Source organism: Aethalodelphis obliquidens, unplaced genomic scaffold (genome assembly GCF_003676395.1).
Source record: "Aethalodelphis obliquidens isolate GAN/ISIS:26980383/991018 unplaced genomic scaffold, ASM367639v1 scaffold64, whole genome shotgun sequence".
Lineage (NCBI taxonomy): Eukaryota > Metazoa > Chordata > Mammalia > Artiodactyla > Delphinidae > Aethalodelphis > Aethalodelphis obliquidens.
In genome coordinates this window covers 9247125-9269439 of record NW_020838008.1, presented here as the reverse complement: position 1 = coordinate 9269439, position 22315 = coordinate 9247125, and the positions used below count along the sequence as shown (strand labels likewise).

At 39.1% G+C, this 22315-nt stretch overlaps 1 protein-coding gene across 7 annotated transcripts in view; it reads right to left on the bottom strand.

The window, feature by feature from the left end:
* The window catches only part of ELAVL2 (ELAV like RNA binding protein 2), a 132056-nt gene that overhangs the window by 27176 nt on the left and 82565 nt on the right, over positions 1–22315 (bottom strand). For all 7 annotated transcript variants that reach the window (XM_027088925.1, XM_027088921.1, XM_027088922.1 and 4 more), the window contains exon 3: positions 13823–13926. In XM_027088925.1, coding sequence (XP_026944726.1) covers positions 13823–13926 — 104 coding nt within the window. The remainder of the gene's footprint in view (positions 1–13822; positions 13927–22315) is intronic.

Below are 22315 nucleotides of genomic sequence, written 5' to 3'. Positions count from 1 at the left end.
TAAAAAAATAACAGCTAAATCTTCATTTATTGTAGAAAAGAAAAAAAAAGCCAGTAGGTCCCTTATACACCCATCATTTGCCCGTATCTTCACTGAATCCTAACACCTAACAGGAAGCCACAGTTTCACTTTTAATTTCACTTAAATTGTGAATTTTCCCATCTTTGAGTACATAGAGCAGGTCTCCCACTCTTTCTTGTGAACAATAAATAGAAACTTCCTCATTCAGAAATTACAGACAAAAGCATAAGTTTTCTATGACGTGCTCTGAAGATGAAGATGCCTGCCCTCAGAGAGCAGACCACCGAATAGGAGAGAAAGGTAACGTGCAGCGAAAAATAAGTGCTTTGTTGGCCAAATAAAACTTGGTAAGTAATGATGGTGGTATAAGGCAGTATAGGCAGGGATGACCCAAGCAAGGCAGGAGGTAAGAGTCAGACTTGCATCTTCAAGAGTAAAGAACCCAGATGTGACAGGATAAAAATTTCTATAGGACAGTGACAACACTGGAATAGTAATGGTAGAGCCCTAAGCGTCAAGGTGAAGCTTTTATAAGCAGGGGAGTAACAGGTTACAGAAATGTATATGCGTTTGTCATATACATATACAATACTGAGATAGTTTTTCAATCATAAGCTAGGTGAGGAGAATAGTCAAAAATCAGTGTGGCGGGCTTCCCTGGTGGCGCAGTGGTTGAGAGTCCGCCTGCCGTTGCAGGGGACACGGGTTCGTGCCCGGGTCCGGGAGGATCCCGCATGCCGCGGAGCGGCTGGGCCCGTGAGCCATGGCCGCTGGGCCTGCGCGTCCGGAGCCTGTGCTCCGCAACGGGAGAGGCCACAGCAGTGGGAGGCCCGCGTACCGAAAAAACAAAAAACAAACAAACAAACAAAAAATCAGTGTGGCAATTAAAAAAAAAGTTAATTTGAATACCATCTACAATAAGTTTCCTTTTGTTCTATAACTAGAAGAAAAAAACTGCTTCACTGTAATGTTACCTCAGATATCTGAGTCTTCTCTGACCTACTTATACATACTGTAATGAAATTATAATGATCCTATCTCTGTGTGTACACTAAATACTCCACAGAGATATTTCTTCTTGGTACCATCTGTAAATATCTTAAATGAGTCTCAAAGGTCACAGTGGATCTTTTCAGAACAAGGCAGATATGTGTCTATGAACAAATGAATTAATCTGCCCCAAATTCATTCCTATAGTTCCTCTTATAAATTAGGTCTCCACTTAAAAAGGATAAATGTAAAATATGGGGCTAGGATGGATCAAATTTTTCTACCAATCATTTTTGTAGAAGGTTATTACTTGATAGAACAAGCACACTTACAGTTTTTAGATGCAGGTGTCCTCCAAAAAAGTACATGTCACATAAAGGCCTCTGTGTCTTTGGATGAGACATTCCTTCATGTGCAATATCTTTCTTCTTTCTCTCCCTGATAAATCCTATTTTGTAAAACCCTATCATCTCTGAAACCATTACAGAGGCCTCTCAACAGCTGGTGACATATCCTTTTCCATTGCACTCTGCATTCACTTACCATACATCCAAATAATGGTCACATAAAGCAAGTGCTGTCTCCCCTGCTACACAATGACATCAAGGACAAGACTACATCTTGTCACATTTTAGCACTGTTCCAACATTTAGCAAAGCTGGCTGGTACATACTAACCACTCAAAATGCCTCCAGAATTAATTAATTACTCATAGGTGTTCCCTATCCAAGACTGTATAACCATGACTGTACAGTCTTACAATAATTTGCAATTAATTATTTTTTAATATTATGATTGATATCTTTGCCTTTAGGGTGGGGGAGAAGCAGGGGGGAAAAGCACATGTATAATGAACATAATAACTTTTAAAGCACATGACCTTCCCTACAAACTTGGAGACTGACCCACTGGTCTTGTTATAGTTCCATATAATGTAATAAGGCTGTAATAGGATGAGACTCTTTTACTAAACCTTTAATGTATGTTAAAAAATTATTCCTCAAACTTCTGAAGGAAATTTTCTAACGATCTTCCTCTTTTAAACAAAGGAGAAGATAGTTTATTTCAACAATCCCCCTTCAAACACCTGTTAGAAATATAAACAGTCTGCAATCCATACCTGTATTACAAGTATACTACAATAGCCAAGATTTATTATTGTTTTAGGGCTTGTTTTGACCCATTTGTCGGGGATCTGGTGTGTGTGTGTATGCACTTATACTCTCAAAAAAAAAAAAAAATTAGGAAACCAAAATCTCTTTCAAGGGTAGACTGTCTTTGGTAAATAAGACTTGATCATCATAAGCTATACATCGATTAAAAAAAAAAAAAGAGGCAGTAACAGAAAACATTTTGGATTAGCTATGGCATTTCTTACCTCTCAAATAGGCCTAGATGGAGATTTGCGTAACAGATACGTGTGTGTGTGTGTGTGTGTGTATAAAACATACAGTAAAAGGATAATAGAAATGTTATTAAAAGCCTTCCCCAGAGCCAAAGAAAGTTTTACCTACATATATTTTGTAGACCTGACCTAAGTTATACAACTACGAAAAATGTGTTCAATAGATAATTTAAAAGGAATAACCCCTGAAATATTACTGAATGTTTTATAACTTCAAACCTACCAAGATATTTTTCTCTCAACATGATTAGACATTAGAGAATAATCATGGGGAAAGCTTTTTTAAATGAGCTGATTTGCGGGACTAATAGTCTCATTCAAAGACAATCTCTGATTCTCCAAATATCTATTAGACACCTGAGCTATATATTCCCCCAAACAGCTTTAACAGAAAGTAATTACTGTACTCCTAAAGCCTTTTGTATGACAGTTGTGAAGATTTTACAAGAGAGGGTTTTTAAGGAAAACACCAACAACCTTAACTGTACACAAAGAAGAGACTGTATATCATTCATTGCCATTCATAGAACTCCTCCAGAAATGTAAAGAGGGGAAGCAAGGAGGAGATAACCACCTTTACCTTTGTTGCAAGACAAAGTGTTCCCCTGCTTCAGATGACCTCACTTTACCTTGAGAATCCAGTTCTACGGTATTTAATTACACTGTTGGGAGCACAGAATGGTCTGGCACCATGCCCTTTACATGGGTCTCACTGATTGATAGCATCAATAACATTCACTGGCTGTAATTAAACCGCCAAATAGTATCCCCTTTGCCACTTGGCAGATCAATGTTCTTTAATACTCAAAGAACAAAGAACAAAGGTGAGAGAGGTGTTTTTAGCCCTCACCTTCACAGTTCATTTGACTTTGTGCTTCAGAGTAGTTTGCAGACAATGCATATTTCACAATTCCCCCAAGAACACTGGTTAATGAAGAAGAACACTAAGGAAAACCCTGCAAGTTGGTGACAAGTACTTATTAACCCATTTTTGCAAATCTGAGCAGAACAGAGACATACTAAGCCTTTGGGCAAAAGTATGCACACACTACTTTCCCACAGCTTTGGGACAAAATACAGTTTATAGGTCAAAAGGTTTATACATTAAGGTAGCACACAGTAAATTTTTTTTCTTTAAATATTTTCAACATGCTATGTGTAAGAGTCCTTTATGATAAGAGCAAATTCCCATTTATTCAGACCCTGACTAGAAAGTTCAAGTATCCAGATACTAGGGAGGGTTGGTCAGGAGTGTTGCTAGAAGTTTATAAAAATGAGACAAACTTTTATTGTATTGTAAAAGCAAACTCTATAATCTAAGGATTCACAACCATCTTGGATCATAAAATTCAAGTCCTAAACTCTATACTATGAAATACCCATTGTAAATGAATGAGCCCCAGAAGAACCATGCGGCAAATTCTCCACTCTCAGAATCAAACATTAAATGATGTTTACGTACTTGTAACGCTAGAAGTATTTAATGACATTCAAATGCTCTGAAAATGAGCACGCGCATCTGTGTATGAGAGACAGAGAGAATGAATGTGTGTGAGAGAAAGGGTAAGTATGACATTATATTCATTAAAATTACACCTGTTAATCACAAGCATTCCAGATAGCTTATGAGAGGACTCACAAATGAAAATCTTACTTACATGTATCAATAGATTTGTTTTGAAACAAGCACCAGAGACCTATCCAAGTGTAAACTATTAAGGTCCACTAAACAATGGTTCTCAGGTCAGGCCACCACCTGCTAAGAATCACCTGTGGTGCTTGTTAAACTACAATTTCCTTGGTCTCACTCTGTAGATAATCATATTCAGTAAGTCTTGACTAGGGTCCAGAAATCTGCATTTTATCAACCAGACCACTCCAGTGATTTTGATGAACATTAAAGTTTTAGCAGTCTCTTATGTTGAGGGATTTTAAATAGGTAAAAGTCTCAAACTCTGGGGTGTGTTTGGGTTTCCTGGAGAGCTCATAAAAATTACAGATGTCAAGCCCTTCTCTTCACCATCCACCAGTGTTGGTTTCTGGATAACACAAATTCCCAGGTAGCTTGAAAGTATATGTGACTATAAATCACCAACAAATACAAAAATGCAAAAGTAAAACAAAGCCCATATAACCCATCCAAAGGTATTTCTGAGAACCGGACCTGCTGCAAGCGGCTCAGCTGGGTTGGGGAGCCCATCAGTATAGCCAGTCTCGAAAAGGCTGCTGTGCTTGATTCTATGAGGTCAGAGCCTCTCTCAATGGCTCTGGAATCTTTCTAGGAAGGTGAACAGGGTCGTTTGGGTGGTCAGAAATGGTCAAATTTCTAAAGAGTCATTTAACAAAATTTGTGGAAACTAAAGCATTTTCTGAATTATAAGTTTCCAGGGCCAGGCAGGCACTCTGCTTGCCCTTCCTTCGGCTCACCTGTGGGTCATTTCAAGACTCATTAGCAAGCCCAGAACCTATGCAGGAAGGATTAAACTTCTCATTCCCCTGGGAGGAGGTAACCTGGTACTAATGACCCAAAAGAAAGCCTATTAGCATGATTTATTTTTTTCAAAATCTACTTCTCTATAACACAAGGTAACTAGAGCCATTTTAAAAATATCCAACAAAACTGCACCAAAGAATTAAACATTGTGACTACTTTCTTCAGAGTAAAAGTAGCTTTTTAATTCCTCCCCAACTAGACTTCTAAAATACCACTTTAATATAGAAAATGCAGACTGAAAAACAATGGAATATTCTTGATATTCTGTCTCTGAAAACAACAGGTCAACACAAGTATTTTCTACCTCTAGATGTCAAGTCAATCGTTTCACCGGAACTATGTAACCTGGGACCATCTCTACCATTTTATAAATGAGCGAATTAGGCCAACAGAGCAAGAACAGAACACGAACCCAGGACTTGCGACTCCACGTCCTGATGCAGCATTCGAAGGAGTTCTTCAAAGGTGGGGTGGGGTGGGGTGGGGTGGGAGGGACAGGGGTAAGTAATCAATTTCCTGTATTGTTTTCAAAATATAGCCGCCTCTCTTGCTTGCTCATAAACAGCATGCCAAGAAACTTCCCGAAGCAAAAGCTCCACCAAGAATTCTGATGTAGTACTTATGGCTGAGAACTGATGCTAAAGGCAATTACAGGAAAACCTGGCAGAGGTGGGAGTGAAAGAAAATCGACTACACATGCTTTTGTAAAGAGCCCACACAAATTTAAAGAGAGACAAATGCACTTTTCTGTGATTTTTAAACTAGCATCTAGGACTCAAAAGGAACCTACCAGAAAAACATTCTTGAAGAATGAGTGGTCTCCTATAAAACAGAGATTCAAAAAGTTACTATAATGCTTCTTTTACTGTCCATTACCATTGAAATACTTAAATCGATGTTAACTCACCTATCTGCTAAATAGGACCTCCAAATACCAGTTTTCTTCTCAAACCGGAGGTCTGGCTGTCTCACATGCACAGCCTGAAAGAGTTTTTCTACCACCAGGCACAGCTCCACTCCCTCGCACCTAACAGAGGCCTGGTTCAGAAAATCTCAGGACGCTAAAAGTCCCAAATCAAGGTCCTCAAGAGAATATTCAGTTTGTTTATAGTGTACGGACGCTTGAACATCAATAATGTGAAACGGAAAGAAAACCATAAAAGGTGCCGGCATCAGCCAATGTGGCCTATTTCTGGTCCTAGTAGTACTATTATTAGCTATATCGTTTTTGAACAAGTCCCTTAACCTGAGCTTCCTTTCACTGGCCAAAGGGAGTATTTGGCTACAAGACACTATTGTTTTGGCATGAATCCAGACAAGCAAAAGGATAAAAGTCCTATGAAAATACTATACAAAGCAGATAGAGCAAGGAATTAAGAGACTTTTTCAGAAGGTAGCACACCTATCTTAACCTCTCCAGCTAGCTCTGGAAGAACAGACTGAAGCCACCAAACTGACCCAGCACTACTTCTCCTGAGTTATAGGTGAACAACAACAAGTCCTACCCTACCCTTAAAGAGCAGTAGAAAAGTTAAGCAGACAAGTGCTAACAGTGCCTTGCAGAAATGCCTTTGCTGATGTACGTTTATGAAACAGGCAGGAAATGTAGGGCCATGCTTGGGTAATAAAGTGATCTATAAAATCCCTCCCAAGGAAAATGGGTTAATTCAGCTGCTAAGACTCTCCCACCACCACCCTCCATGGCTCACAAGCAGGGATGGACAGGAAGTAAGCTAGGACACTGCCCCCAGGAATCATCCTCCTCACCCTTTCCTCTGTACAGTCTCAGCCTCTGCTCCAACAACTGTGGAAAAGTATCTACAGAAAAGCTGTTCAGAGAATGCCAAGTTATTGCCCTCTAGGAACTTTCAAATGTCTAATTCCCAATATGGACAAAGCTTGTAAGGAGCAGAAGTAACACAACAGGCCTGAAGTCAGGACAAACAAAGTCTGGACCCTGCTAGGTCCCTGAGATAAGTAAAAATCTCTGGGGCTTTTTATGTTTTAAAAAATCAAAGCTGAAAATAAATCATTCCACAAAACACATGATGTGCATTATACAAATAACACATTACTCAAAAAAAATCTGTTATTCCTCATTTCATATAAGGACTATGTAAACTGGACTCAATATAGATACAAGAATTTTATCTAAATGCACTGAAGAGTTTCTGATAATCAGATATGGCAGTACACTTAAAATTTGGCACATGGCTCTAGAAAGTTCCAGACCATGGGTTAAAAATGAAGTTAGAAAAATGTGCACTCAGTCTGTATTTTTTAAAAGGCAAAGAAATCATTTACTCAAAGTTTCCATTTTTGCCTCCACATTTTCAACTTTTTTGTCTCCCCTCAGAGATCTGACCAGCTAAATAACAATTTAGGATAACGTCTCAAAAGTTGCCAGTTAATCTGAGGCCTGTCCTTCAGACTATTACTTTCAAAATTTCCAAATCTGGTCAAGGTAAAAGGTAAATGATGATCTGTACTCAAGTGTTGAACTGATGGGCAATTTATAGAAGATGCTTTATAAATTTGTGAAGCCCACACTTCTACAAGCACCTACAGTTTGTACCTTCAAGGGAAATATCAACTACATAAGCCACAAGAACACTAGGGTGGCTTGAGATGCTCAGAGAGATGTGGAGTTAAATGCAAAGCAGATCTTCCCCTCCTAATAAACACTCAAGTCCAATTCCGTCACTACTCTGCTCAAAACTCTTTGGTGGTTCTCCCTCACATACACTATAAAACCACACGTACCATACCTTTTCGGATCCCTAACTGCTCTCAGGCTCATTTCTGCATCACCCCCACCCAGCTTTCTCCTCTAGCTAATCTATGTGATTTCCCTAACACCCGCTTTCAAACTTCCGACAAAAGTATGAACTCTCAGCTTTCCTACTATTATAAAACCCACACCCCAGAATGGTGCTGCAGATATTTTAAACAGAGCACCCACCAAGAGGCAAGCCTGTAGCCAAGCTTCACTCTCCCATTCCTGCTTCCATGCTCTTTCTTTCTCTACAGTGGGGAGCAGATTTATGCAGTCTATCTACAAGATATTTCCTCATGTTCAGAACATTTATAAATGAACAACTTAAATGAATAAAAACCAACCCCATCCCAGATAATCCTGAACCAAAAAAGAAGGTTGAGCCAGAAAAGTGTTTCCAGTATGAATTTTACCGTGGCTGCTACACATTCAACAGTGGCAAAGGGAAACGGTTAAAATTGTTACCTCCTCAGGACAGGGTGCTTCATTTCATTCTAAATGCATTCTCAACTAAACCATTCTATATGATAACCATGAGTTCATTAAAAACAGTTACACCTTTTCTTAATATGCAATTTGGAAGACTACGGAAAGTTAAGAGTCAGGTAATAAACATACTCAGTGATAAGTTAATTCATTAATTTTAAAGATTTTACAGATATAGATAGAAACTTAAATGGTTAAAAGATAAGTCCAAGATTACAGAGCCAGTTAAATCACTTAAGCAATGCCAGGGAGGGTAAGATTTCAGAAATGTAGTTCTATATTCCTCCTAGATTAAGGATATAGTTCATGCTAAACAGCAAAAGAGTCTGCAAACATGACATTTACTGAGAAAAGGATAAGCTAGGAAATGGTATAAATTTAACAAAAAATTAAAAGCAATACAGTAGCTTAGAATAAAGGTTTATTAAGCTTTACTTAATTGCTCTCTAATAAACTGAACACTTTAAGGAATGGATATTACTATTTGTAATTAATATTCCAACTTTTTATAACAGTTTTTCCATACAGACTGAAATGGTAGTTTAATTAGTTTTAATATGAGAAATTCCAAATTAATGTATGTCAATTAATAACTTTTAAGCCAAGGTAAGATTTAATCTGACTTACATCTGAATGATTAAGAAAAATCAATTTAATCAAAACCAAATCTAGGCAGTTTTTCTATGCTGGTAGCATTTCTAGACAGGGTTTCTTCTGTTGTGAGACAGAGACATGGATTTCTAAGGGTAGTACCTATCAATAATGCTGAAAAGTTCTCTATTCCTTGAGATAATAGCTCCTACTACTTTCAGATGAAGCAAGCCCACTTTGTGGAATAAAGCTTCCTAGGCCCGTTGTAGGAGGGGGAGGAGTTGGAAGAGATGCTGGGAGTCAAGATATCCATTTTACTGTGTATGTGATATTCTCTTATTCACAGTACTTGATGTGGGGGGAAAGTCTAAGTATTTTCAGAAATGAATGCTTTTACTCTGCTAGTTATGAATTTAAGTCTGATGCCATTAACCTAGGCAAAAAAATACATTTTCCTTTAGGATTGGAAAGAATTGTGCATATACTCCCTTTTTACTACCCTCCTTAATATCAAAAGTTAAAAACATCTTGTAATATCCACTTTATTTACCAGCTGATTATTAGGGACAACGCGGGTAGGCTTAACCCATCATGACTGTCTCCTGTGCAGTTCAAGGATGGTGCGATGTCACCAGCAATGTAAGCTGCTGGGACATTAACCCAACCAGGAAAAAAAAGTGATCCTCATCTTGAACCTTTAACCTATGAATGCTGCTATTCATAATAAATAAACCTCTCTCTAACATAAGGTGAACATATTAAGTTTTTCTAATTTCTAAGCCACACCTCTTAAAAAGTGAAAACTGCATGAACTGCTTTTTACTCCGAATACTAAACTAGCATTCAGCACGCTCAAAAAAAAAGCATGGTTAATATTCCAGTTAAGTGAATTATCCAGAAGAAGATTATCAAGGTAAAAGATGAAGACAAATGGAACTTTGCATGCAAAAATACCAAGTGTTTAGAGAAACCATCTATTCAAAAAAACGTACATTTTGGTAGTTTCTAAGTGCTAGGTCTTAGACTCACTGTCACAAATTACCTAGAAAGCATATTAAAAACAGATTCCTGCATCTCACCTCTGGACACTGATTGAGTAGGTCTGAAGTGGGTCCCAGAACCTGTACTTCTAACTCACTCTCCTTGTGATTTTGATACAACCAAGTTTGGGAATAACTGCTTTAGGATTTCACAGTGCCTGAGGGACTTTGCTTTACTCATTGCAGAAATACTGAATATTCGTCATTTATTCAACATACCATCCCTCTATTGCACAAAACCCTACTGGGCTAATGCTACTAGGAAGCCCCAGGAGAAACTGCTAAATAAACCACCTTTCACAGCACTTGATTCACTGTTTTAATATTCCAATCTATAAAATGCATAAATGCTAGGTGGTCTGGAAGACATATGAGAAACCTGAACTCAAGGGTGCACAAACACTTGTACACTTGTACATAACGTATACATGAATTAATCTACTGCAGCTTTCTAACGGAAAGCATGGTGTCACGGCAAGAGTTTTAGTGTAGATATCAAAAGACAAGGATTTGAGTCACAGCTCTGTCTTCAACTGCCTGGTCTAAGCTAAACTCTATGACCACTACCTAGGTCTCAACTCTTTTACTGGGGGCAGAGGTTAGTGCTTAAGTCTAAATCATATATGGGTCCCTTCGACCCCAAAACTTCTGTGATTCCTCATGGGTAAAGAGAACATATTTCAAAGAAGGGGGGAACCCAACACGAGTTAGAACAACCCAGGAAGGCAGCAGCTGAAGAAAGAACTTCAGACAGGCTCTAAAAGATGAGATGATTGCTGTTAAACTGAGTGAGAGGGACTTCCCTGGTGGTGCAGTGGTTAAGAATCCGCCTACCAATGCAGGGGACACGGGTTCGAGCCCTGGTCCGGGAAGATGCCACGGAGCAACTAAGCCCGTGCGCCACAACTACTGAGCCTGCACTCTAGAGCCTACGAGCCACAACCACTGAGCCCACGCACCACAACTACTGAAGCCTGCATGCCTAGAGCCCGTGCTCCGCAACGAGAAGCCACCGCAATGAGAAGCCCGCCAGCAACAAAGAGTAGCCCCCGCTCACCGCAACTAGCGAAAGCCCGTGCACAGCAACAAAGACCCAACGCAGCCAAAAATAAATAAATAAATTTATTCTAAAAAATAAATAAAAAATAAACTGAGTGAGAAAGAGTATGCCAGGAAGTGGGAGCTGTATGAGCATATATGCAGAGGCTGGGAATAAGATCCGCTTGCAAGCAAAAAGCCAGTCTGACTACCATAGAAAACAGTAATAACACTGGGTCACTCCAAAGTTAAGCCAAATGATATGGTAAAGAGTAGGGGAATATGAGAGAATTTTGAGTGAGAAGCAATATGAGGAAAGTGGTGTTTTTTGACGGCCACGACCAGGATGGACTGGAGAAAGGAAAAAGAGACTAATTTACAGAATAGGGACCGGAAAGGCTTAAATACAACTTCCAAAGGGTACTTAGAGCAGTGAACACTAGGAAAAACCTGGCTCAGATGTTGTATAAGAACACAAGACACATCTAACTGAAAATAAGGGGGAAAAAAACACACATAGAAAGAACAAATAGACAAAAACGGTGCTATGTAGTTTTGGAAAATGGTCTGCTTTGCCTCAGAGAAATGTGGGCCAAATTGAGGACACCAGCTGTTATCTGGTATCTTTGCAGGAACTGAATGGGGGTGGGGAAAGAAGTAGCCTGCTGCTTACCCACCACCTCCACCCCCATCTCAGAAAATCCAAAGAAAAGTAGCAGATGCCACATGTGGTGTAAAAGCCACAAGGCATTACTGTCCTTTCTTCCACGTATTTTGCCTGAGCAGCTGGGCCCTGAAGAGAAGGCTGGGTGATGGACAGTGAGGAAGCAGCTGTCACCAATGGTCTCTGTGCAGGCCATGGGTATTCTATGGAGACCTGTTTCCCCTGCATTTCTACCTTCTCGTGGACCTTACTGCAAAAGAACTGATTTAGAGCAAAAGAGCTGACTCAGTAGAATGAAATGGGGGTGATACTTCTGGAATGGAGAAAAGGGTATGTCAATCCAACCATCTATTCCATTTTCTTCTTAACCACCACTCAGGACCTCAAAACTACGATAAATTAGCAGCAATCCTGAAGTCAGTTTAAGTTGGGAGCCTCACAAAAATCTGCAGTAGGATACAGCATTCACAAAACAATCTGACGGTAACTGGACATTGGATGTCTTCTTTTTAAGGACACTTGATCATTACACTTAACAGTACTATTAAAAGGTTAATCTCTGTGACACAAACAGAGAGCGTGCAAAGAAGTGTGGACAATTAGAAAAAATCATCCAGATTGAAAAAACAAGGTCAAAATAAACAAGTGTTTGCAATCTTAGAATGGATTAGAAATCTAATAATCAGACGGTTTGTACGTAGGACATTTTCTTGACCAAGAAACATGCAGAATCTCGGACATCTTACATCCAAGTATATTTGGGGGCCACTGCATACAGTTTCCTTTAGATGAGACAGTGGTGGGAGGCATTTTCCCTCTGGGCCAAAAAATATAAAGAACAAGATGTCAAAACTACCCAGGGCTAGTGAATTACCTTAACTGACAACTCTGAGAGAAGCAACTTTTTTTTTTTTTTTTTTGCGGTACGCGGGCCTCTCACTGTTGTGGCCTCTCCCGTCGCGGAACACAGGCTCCGGACACGCAGGCTCAGCGGCCATGGCTCACAGGCCCAGCCGCTCCACGGCATGTGTGATCTTCCCAGACCGGGGCAGGAACCCATGTCCCCTGCATCAGCAGGCGGACTCCCAACCACTGCGCCACCAGGGAAGCCCTGAGAGAAGCAACTTTTAAGCACAAAGATGACACTGCATTTCCAGATACCTGAGAAAATGAGCAGAAATCTTCTAGACACGTCTCTAAGCAAGATGGATACCACAGTCAGCTGTGACTAACTTCCCCTTATCACTCCAGGCGATGGTCTGAGCTGAGTTCTTAAATCAAGGGTGGAAAATAGGTTCCAACTTGAGTCAATTGACAGAGGTTGTCTGGAACACTATTTTGAAAAAAATACTTGGGAGCCTCATCCAGACTCAGTGAGAAAGACTGATGCACTGGGCAGGAGAGGGAAAACTGATGGCACGTGAACTAAGCTTCTGCCAGAGGCAACGTCTCTTTCATATTCTAAAGGAAAAAAAATCTACACAGCAAACTGGATTAACTTCTTATCCAGAGAGAATTTACATCAGAATTTCAAAAATTCAAAAAAGCAGGAAAAACATCCATAAAATTATTTACCATTTGTCTTGAAAAGAAAACTGTAACAGAAAAAATAACCTGTGTGGCATGTACACTCTTCTAGTCAGTCTCCTCAAAGTAAACTGAATCTGCCAGAACAGAGTCAAGCTACAGCCCAAGGACATGTTTTTCTATGACCCAAGAACTAAGAATGATTTTTACATTTTTTAATGATTGGGACAAAATTAAAAGACTATTTTGTGACACATGAAGATTACATGAAATTCAAGTTTCAGTGTCCATAAATATAGTTTTATAGGATCACAGCCACATCTATTTGTTCATATGGAGGTTATATCTTCTTTCAAGCTATGAGGGCAAAATTGAGAAGTTGTGACACAGACTGCACGGCCGGCAAAGCCTAACATATTTACTACCTGGCCCTTCACAGAACAAGAATGCCAACCCCTGTGCTAGAAGAAATGGTATAAGGTTTCTTCAAATTACAGGCAAGTAATTCTCTATCAAAGAAGGAAATTTAATTCAGTAAGTTTCATAAAGTACTTATCTGAGAAAGTTGCTGCTCTGTCCCTTTGTTAACACGTAAGTAATTACATGTAGTACTCATGAATAAAGTTTCCCTCATCATGCAACAAACAAAAAAATTCTGCTATGCCTCCCAGAGAAGTGTCCATATGGGCACAAAATGAATAAAGGAAAGAACTGCAAGTAGACCTTAATTCTTTTAACCTCTGTTCTGCAAGCAGATATTAAAAAAAAACAAAAAAAACCATAAACTTACTTTTATTGTTTTGGTTTGAAGTCTCAATCCATTCAAGGTGTTGATAGCTTTCTCTGCATCCTTAGGGTCAATGTAGTTCACAAAGCCATATCCCAAGCTCTGTCCTAATGAAAGGGAATGGGAAAAAGGCATACGTTAGCTCTACACCACTGATGACAGACATCCACTTTCATTCTGGCATATGGTCTTGTCATTAATGCCAGCACACTCTCTCAATAGAAAAAAAAAGTCTACATTAATTCTTCTAGAAATATACATGTGGCCTTTTTTCATCTCCTGTCTATTACAGTTGCAAGTTTAAACATCAGTTAGAACTCAGCAAGCTGTGCTGTTTAAAAAACACACATACCCAAAGTGTTCCATCATACATGTCCTGCCTGAGCCAGAGCACCCAGCAGCAAGGCAACATTCAGCTTCGGAAACTGTGGGTGCAAGTCTCCACTGAGCTGCTGTGTGGGCTTCATGGGCACGACTTTTTCAGCTTCAGTTTCCTTACCCATAAAATTGGAAAGCGAAAAGCATCAACCAAGAATCTGTCAGTGTTCTGTACACATTACCCTGACAAATTTACAGCCTTTACCAAGTACAATTATTTCAGATTCTAAAACGGTGGAGAATCGTGAGTATGTGTGTGTGTACATGTAATATATGTGTGTATATGCATAAGTACATTAATTTTAGAGGAGCTTATTCAAATAAACTGAATCCAATTTTCTAAAAGGGGTCTGAAGACCTAGCTAAGGAATACAGGGAAATATGAACACAAAGATTTACACTTGAGGACATCCAAGCCCATGAGAACATGTGGAAAAGAAAGAAAAGCATAAACAAAGATAAAAAACAGAATAATTCTGGAGTAAGAGTTGCTTCCAAATGAGTCTATTGTTGCTTTTATCCATCACCTGAGCCCTCTCGCCTCTGGCTCACTGATGTGTCCCGACTCTATAGGAAGTAACAAGAGATCGGAATCAATGGAACGCACAGACAAGTAAAGCCAATCCTAAAGGTCTCCATTTTTCAACTAAGGGCAAGTTTCTCAGTTTGAAAAGGCGAGAGACACTATACGGGTGGTGACAAAAATGGACATTAAAAAGATTTAGTCTACTAAAAGTCAAACCAAACCGATTGAGGGTTTCCTGGAAGATTCCCAGTAAAGGTCCAAATACTTCTTATTAATTACCATTTTTGGATCAATTTCATGGCAAAAAAAAAAAAAAGGGATTTTTTTTTTCTTTTAAGCAGCACCTTAGGTCCAAGTGGTTATGAATACAGATATTTAGAATAGGCTAACCAGAGTGGTCAATGTGGTTCTTTATAAGTATACAAAAAGAGAGAGAGAGAGAGAAGGCTAAACACAATGCCTAATAACCATGAAAACTTGGGATTATATTTTGGGGACCACAATAATTTTGAGGGGATAATCATTGCTAGCTTATACCCTTTTATCAAATTATATTTTTTTCTGTTTTTAAAAAAGGGGGTTAGGAGAGAGCTAAAACTAATTCAGTTCTTTTTTTTTTTCTCACACTACTCATATAGATTGTGTTTTACTCGAGGCTCTGTTTTTTAAAAGTTGCATGTGAAACCACTGCATTTTTAAGCATTCAGTTTTTTCCTAATTTGACATTTATCATGTGTCTATTGCATGCACAGTGCCCTCTTATGAAATGTGTTGCAGTTCTGTTGTCACTGAGCAGGATTCAAATAGGCTGAACATTAAAAAATCTGCTCAAAGAAGCTGTTTATGATGAAAAGAATACAGGCTTTGGAGATAAACACACAGAAGTTCTAATCCTGGCTCTGCTGTTTACCAGCTGTGTGACTTTGAAGAAACTACTTAACCTCTCTGAGTCATTAACTTCCTTATTTCTAGAATGAGGATAATTCCTACCCAGTGAGGTTGCTAAGGCAGTGATGAGAACATTCACTATTGACGGAGGTAGACCACTCCAGTCAAAAAATAAAGTGAGGAAAAATAACATATATCTACTACATGTTAAGGAGTTTACATGTATTCATTTAAAATTAAACCAGAAAGATGCTACCAATATAACAGGGGAAGGAAAGGCAAAGTGAACACTGGGTGGTTTTGTCACACTGCTATTCTATAACAAAATTAATCAAATTATCAATTGTACTAGCATTGAGTCCATTTCTCCTACCTACCCTCTCCACCACCCTCACACCTGTATTTTGGCAGCTTCTAATCAAAGTCCTTTCTTAATCTTGGTACACACTGGAATCATCTACAGAGCTTAAAAAACAAAAACAAGAACAAAAACAAAAACTAATGCCTGAGTCCCTTTCCCCAAGTTTTTCTTTTTAAATTGGTCTATTATGAAGCATTGATACCAGGTTTTTTAAAGCCTGGTGACTCTAACATATGCAGCCAAGGCTGAGAATCACAGTTTTAATAGTGAGAGATACTCTGAGGCTGCAAATAAGGCTTCTGGGAGCTCTTAGAGGGGCCAGATGCTGATGGTCTGGGCATGCGAAGTGACGCTGCAAGAAGACTGCCTTTTTTACAGATGCATTTTTAAAAAACCAGTAGATGTCTTTCTTCTAAAATCTTCAAGTTATCCATCACTTCAGAGAAACAGTTTACTGCCTACCGAGGTCACTCTCTAGCAGAGCAGTGCCTGCTGGAGTTGGGTCACTGGGTAAAGTAAAAAATCCTAACCTGCTTAGCTGTCTCTTGCCCTGTCCTCTGAGCTCTTACTCCTAGCACATTGTAGGCACTCAAGAAGTTTGCTAAATGCACGAATGAGAAGCGCAGTGGTGTTATTAATTTAACCAAAGGTATTATCATCAATGTCACCATCAGATGGTCTAGCCATTGAATGAATGGGTCTTTGACCTGACCCCCTCAAGCAGCCATGGCTAGTTTTAATGAGGAGTCAACCAAATTTCAACTGTTGGAAATTGAGTAAAATCAATATTTATGCCCAGATGAGCTCTCTGCCACAAAGTTTCTAATTTGCTTAGTGGTAGTATTAGAAAGAGCAACACCTGCCAATTAGTATTTAAGGTAAGCAAAATGTTATTACTACCCTAAGTAAAATAATATGAAAGGAGATATTTGCTGCTAAACGGCTGCATTCCCAAATCCACTGTAGTAGATGCATTAACATGTTGGCATTGGAACTACAAGGGAGTTAGTAACTTCACAGATTTTCATTTTAAAGTGAGTTAATCAAGTCAGCAAATATGTGTTGGATGCTTAAAATACACAGAGGCATCACAAATGATATAAAGATAGGCAAGACTCTCCCCATTCTCATCTTTAAGCTGTGTGGTGTTCTAGTGTTTAATTTTAGCCTCACACTGATCTTGTGAGATACTCATATTCTTCCCTGTAAGGAAGAAATGGTATCTGAAGCTGGGCAAGGTCAATCAGCTTCCTTAAAGGAAAAAACAGGCAGAAAGTGGTGGTCAGGACTTGAATCCAAGACTCTGAAATGCTATGTTCTTCTCCCCTCAATTCACAACTAGTTTATATCTGAACCTGGGTCACCTTCAGTATGCCTGAAATATAATGTAACCACACATTTTCTAACAGAGCTCTACCACAAAAACTTGTTTTGAGACAGCTGCCTACTGTCTCAAATTCCAGTACTTCTTGTGCAAATATCAATTTCAGTATATATGAATTCCTACACTGTTATTCATTCCTATGACAATGTAAAGGCACCTTATTTATACAGTGCCTGTTTCAGGTTATTATGAGTAGAGTTTTAATAAATAGAAGCAGTAGCAAGTCAAACATCAAGAAAAAATATTTAGCCTGGACCCACTTTTTCCCACTTTTGTATGCATCAGCTAGTAACAAACTACCAAGGAAGGCTTGGAAACCAAGCATCATTTAACCATATCCTCCAAATCTATTTTTCACGTCATTCTGAATTTAGAATGTGCATATTGACAATCTCAAAACCAAGAATCACTTCTTTAAAAAACCTATAAAGCTCTACATTTAAATTCCAAGTATAACAATTATGGAAACCAACATGATCAAAAGAAACTTCTGAACAAAATGACAAAGCTAAGGCTCACCCCAAAAAGCCTTCAAGACAAATAAATCCTGTCTTTAGAAGCCAAAAAATTCCTCTGGTAGCTGAACATCAAGAATAAGGTCAATGCCACTCGTCCCCAGCTATCCTCACAAGCTACTCGTGGTCCCATGCTCTTAGGGATTTTGGAAGCATTAATCTAAGTCTTGGTCCTAACAGTCACAGCTGGGATTCTAAAACTTCACTATGGAGGAAGGTATCTCTACAGTCATAGGACTAAAACCTTCAAAAGCAGGTACTGAAAGCTCCAGCTCAATACCGCACTTCCGCGCATGGTATTCTGTAGACAGTGTCTGTGTGGATGCCTTCTGTTTTGCACCCTTCTTTTTAATCTAAATATATGCCACAGAGAAGGATCACTTCTTCACAAGAGACAGAACAATTACTTATAAACTGTTCCTTGGCATAAGGAGAACAGTTATAAACAGGCTGCTTAGAGCCATGGTCAAGTGATCTAAAGCACAGAGCTGAAACACTCCAAGGCCTCTGAATGGGACTGAGGCACATTGAGAGCTGCGCGGGGGTCAGAGCAGGAATAGAATCTGTTTAGTGACAAAGTGCTAGTGGGTAACATAGTAAACTCCAATTTATCCCAAACGGTGCATAATTCAAAGCAGCAGCCGTTCCCTTGCCACCTACATTGCTTTTAATAGCATACTTTAATTACAAATTTAATTGCATATTTTAATTAATATTAATAAATACACAATCTTCTGGACCCATTTAATTCAAAGGTCACTTTATTTAGTCTTTTCTATTTCACATGATTATCAATGTCCTAAGTATCAAATTACCCCCTCAGGTTTAAAGGTAAAAGCAATAGATCACCAAAATTCTTGATTACAAACCTGGTACATAAATTTAATTTTATCCAACCAATATTAAGTGAGACCCTTCTCAACATGGAATTGTGAAAAATAAAATTCTGTATTTAAAAGTCATCCTAGGGCTTCCCTGGTGGCGCAGTGGTTTAGAATCGGCCTGCGAATGTAGGGTTCAAGCCCTGGTCCAGGAAGATCCCACATGCCGCAGAGCAACTAAGCCTGTGCACCACAACTACTGAGCCTGCGTTCTAGAGCCCGCGAGTCACAACTACTGAAGCCCACACGCCTAGAGCCTGTGCTCTGCAACAAGAGAAGCCACCGCAATGAGAAGTCCACGCACCACAGTGAAGAGCAGCCCCCGCTCGCCGCAACTCGAGAAAGCCCGCGCACAGCAACGAAGACCCAACGCAGCCAAAAATAGATAAAATAAATTTTTAAAAAAGTCATCCTACATATTTCTCACCAACATTCAGCATTCATTTGTTCAGTGATTATAGAAAATCTGCTCTTTGCTAATCCCTGAGGATAAGCAAAGAGACAAAAAATTCCTCTTCGTAAAACTTACATTCTGGTAGAAGGAAACAAAAAGAACAAGCTCTACAGTATATATTACAAGAGACTAAGGGCTAAGGAGAAAAAAAGCAGAGAGAGGAGAGTTTGGAGTGCAGGGTCAGGGCTGCTGACCTAAATATAGTGGTGAGCGCAGGCCCCACCCTGAAGATAACATTTGATCCAACACTTCAAGGAAGTAGCTCATAGTTTACTAGGGAAGCTGTACAAGCAGATTCATTTCAGTGCAAGTTCTACCATAGGGGTATCACATCCCGTCTGTTCTACCAGCTAAATCTGCCCCCACCCCAAGCCCCAGCCCCTCGGCATTAGCACAGGTCCTCATGTATTATTCTAATTTGGATTATTGCTACAATATCCTAACCCATCATCCCTTCCCTAGACTCCTGTTAACTCCAAAACCAGTCATTCTCAACTGTAATGTTGTCTGGGGTATCTTTCTAGAAGAAAATCCCAATCACACTCTGGTTTCCAAGGTCACCATCAGCTTCTTGCTTACTTCTACTACTCCTATACATACGTATACCCTGAAACGCATAATCAGTTCCCTGTGTCTGGAATACACATCTCCAACTGGCCAGCCCTGACAAATCCTTTAGGACTTTCTCTGAGACCATTTCCTGCCACAATTTGTCCCACTCCCAATGCTCACTGTTCAGTGCCCCTCCCTAGTCCTTCCACAGCCTTTATATTATATACCTTTATCTTAATACGTATGGGTATTGAGTCAATTTGGATGTCGCCTCCCTTAGACTGTTGAGCAAGGGCAAGCTGAGCATAGTTCCTGATATAAAAGACCTTAGCATAGATTATTAACATGCTCATTGAAACAATGAATGAACGAACAAGCTAATAAAAAAAGAATGAACAAACGAAGAAACAGCCATCTGCCTTCCAGGAACTTACGGTTTAGAAGAGAGATGCCCTTATAAACATGCTCCCCATGTCCCTACATCGTACCAGATGGTTACAGAACAAAAGGAGACAAGATGCTCAAATGTTACAGTATTCTGTCTTTATAAGGGAGTGATGTAAAGATACATTTTTTCAAACAGTTCATGTAAAATTTTTCATATGAAAATTTTCTACGAATACCATTTAAATAAAATCTCAATTTAAAAAAATAATGTCACCTAGAGTAATTTGATAGATTTACATAAATCTGTTTCACAAATCTGTAAGTATAAATTATGGGATGTCAGCATATAATTTTGTTGAAAGTGCTTTTTCACTAATATAATTAAGTCTGCCGAGACTATTCATGTACAAGTCAAATAAAATGCAGAGTGAATTCTGTAAAAACCTAGTAGTTGAATCAACAATAAAAGGTGACTATGCTGATTGATGTGTATCTATTATTTTATTTAAAGCAGTAGTAATGCTTTATGAAATAAAAAGGACAAAAGCAGCATGACTCTTTTCTAAATCCCCCAGTAAGCAGAAACAGGTCACTATGGTCCTCTCTGACAAGCAAGACTATTTGCAAGCTGAGGTTTAATAATGTAACACTTAACAACAACAACAAAAAAGCAAATTGGGAAGATACACTGTTTCTAAACATAGTCCCTATATAAAACTGCATCCCTTAACAAAAAAAGCAAATAATTTGATTTAGGAAAACAAGTTTTCACTCCAAGGGGGGACAATTTTTGTTTTTAAAGACAGACCCACTCCTTTCCCTCATTCTAACACCATTCTTCCCTCCTCCCCCAAACACAAAATGAAGTTGCAAATGTGTTGTGTTTCTTCAGATGGACTTTCTGTTCTTGGGCACTGGTTTTGTGTGTCTGTTCAGACAGGCTGTGCACTGCAGCTCTGGCACCACAACAACATGCACCAGACTTTACAAAGGAGCTTTCTCAACATCTCAGATCTGATGTGTAACAAAACCATGCGGGTACCACACATCAGGGGAAAGCTTTGAGAGAATCTTAGAAGAACAGAGGGATGTAATCTTCTCCAGTCTCTCCAAATTTTAATTCCTGACTTAGCCTGAGTCTCCTCAGATGCCAGATGCAGGAGGTCCTTCCATTTAAATATTCAACTAACTCAGGTCAAATTAAACAGGTCCTCCTCACCGCCCTCTGATGGGAAAGATCAAATTGTGAGTCAGAGAACTGGTGAGATCCTATTACTACAGACCAAGCCAGACTCCCTTGAAAGCTCGGAGCATTTTTACCAGCTTCCCAAAGGATATTACCAGGGATTATCACCAGGATGGAGAATTCAACCTAGACACTCACATAATACAGAAAACAGATGGCTCACCAGAAGACTCATCTTCTACCCAACTGCTAATAAAGCTGGCCTGAGACTAAAGAGCCCAATATTTTAAAATGGTTTTCAGGACTTTACAGATATATTCAGATAACATAGAAGAGTTTAAATCGTAACTTTTCTGCTGAAATCAAAGTTGTAAACAGTCATCACTTGGTAAATATTACCTAAGTAGCCTAATTCGAGAGGGAGCAGTTAATGATCTCAAGCACCGGAGCATTTTCCTACTGAGTTAATTTTAATGGCCATATCTGTCCTCCGATTATACAACTGGTAGAGCTCCATTTTCCTATAGTTCCAGTCCCAGTAATTATGAATCTGCTGGCAATGCAGCATGACCTTGCTTAAGTTGGCAAAACTGTGGGTTCTTAATACATCACCATTTCAGACGTTAAGAACTCCCACACAATTCAGTCTTAGGCTTCTGAGAACAGCATATTAAATCCTCTAAATTCTCAAATAGTGCATATGGGTACTAAGATGTCTTGCATCGGAGACCAGGAAGAATAGGAAAAATGATCTTTATTTAAAGTGGGAAAATAAACTATTTCTTCTAGTACACCCATCTTAGGAGAAGACTTTAACTTGGACCAGGTTCTCTAGCTTGAGAAAAAGTATTCGAATATGATATTATAGCATCTCAACACTATTGTTAAAAACAAACAAACAAAAAACAACAAAAAAACAGTTCTCATTACTCTCTGATTTAGGTAGTTGCTCTAAAAGAAAACTCAGCAGGCCTACCTTCAAAC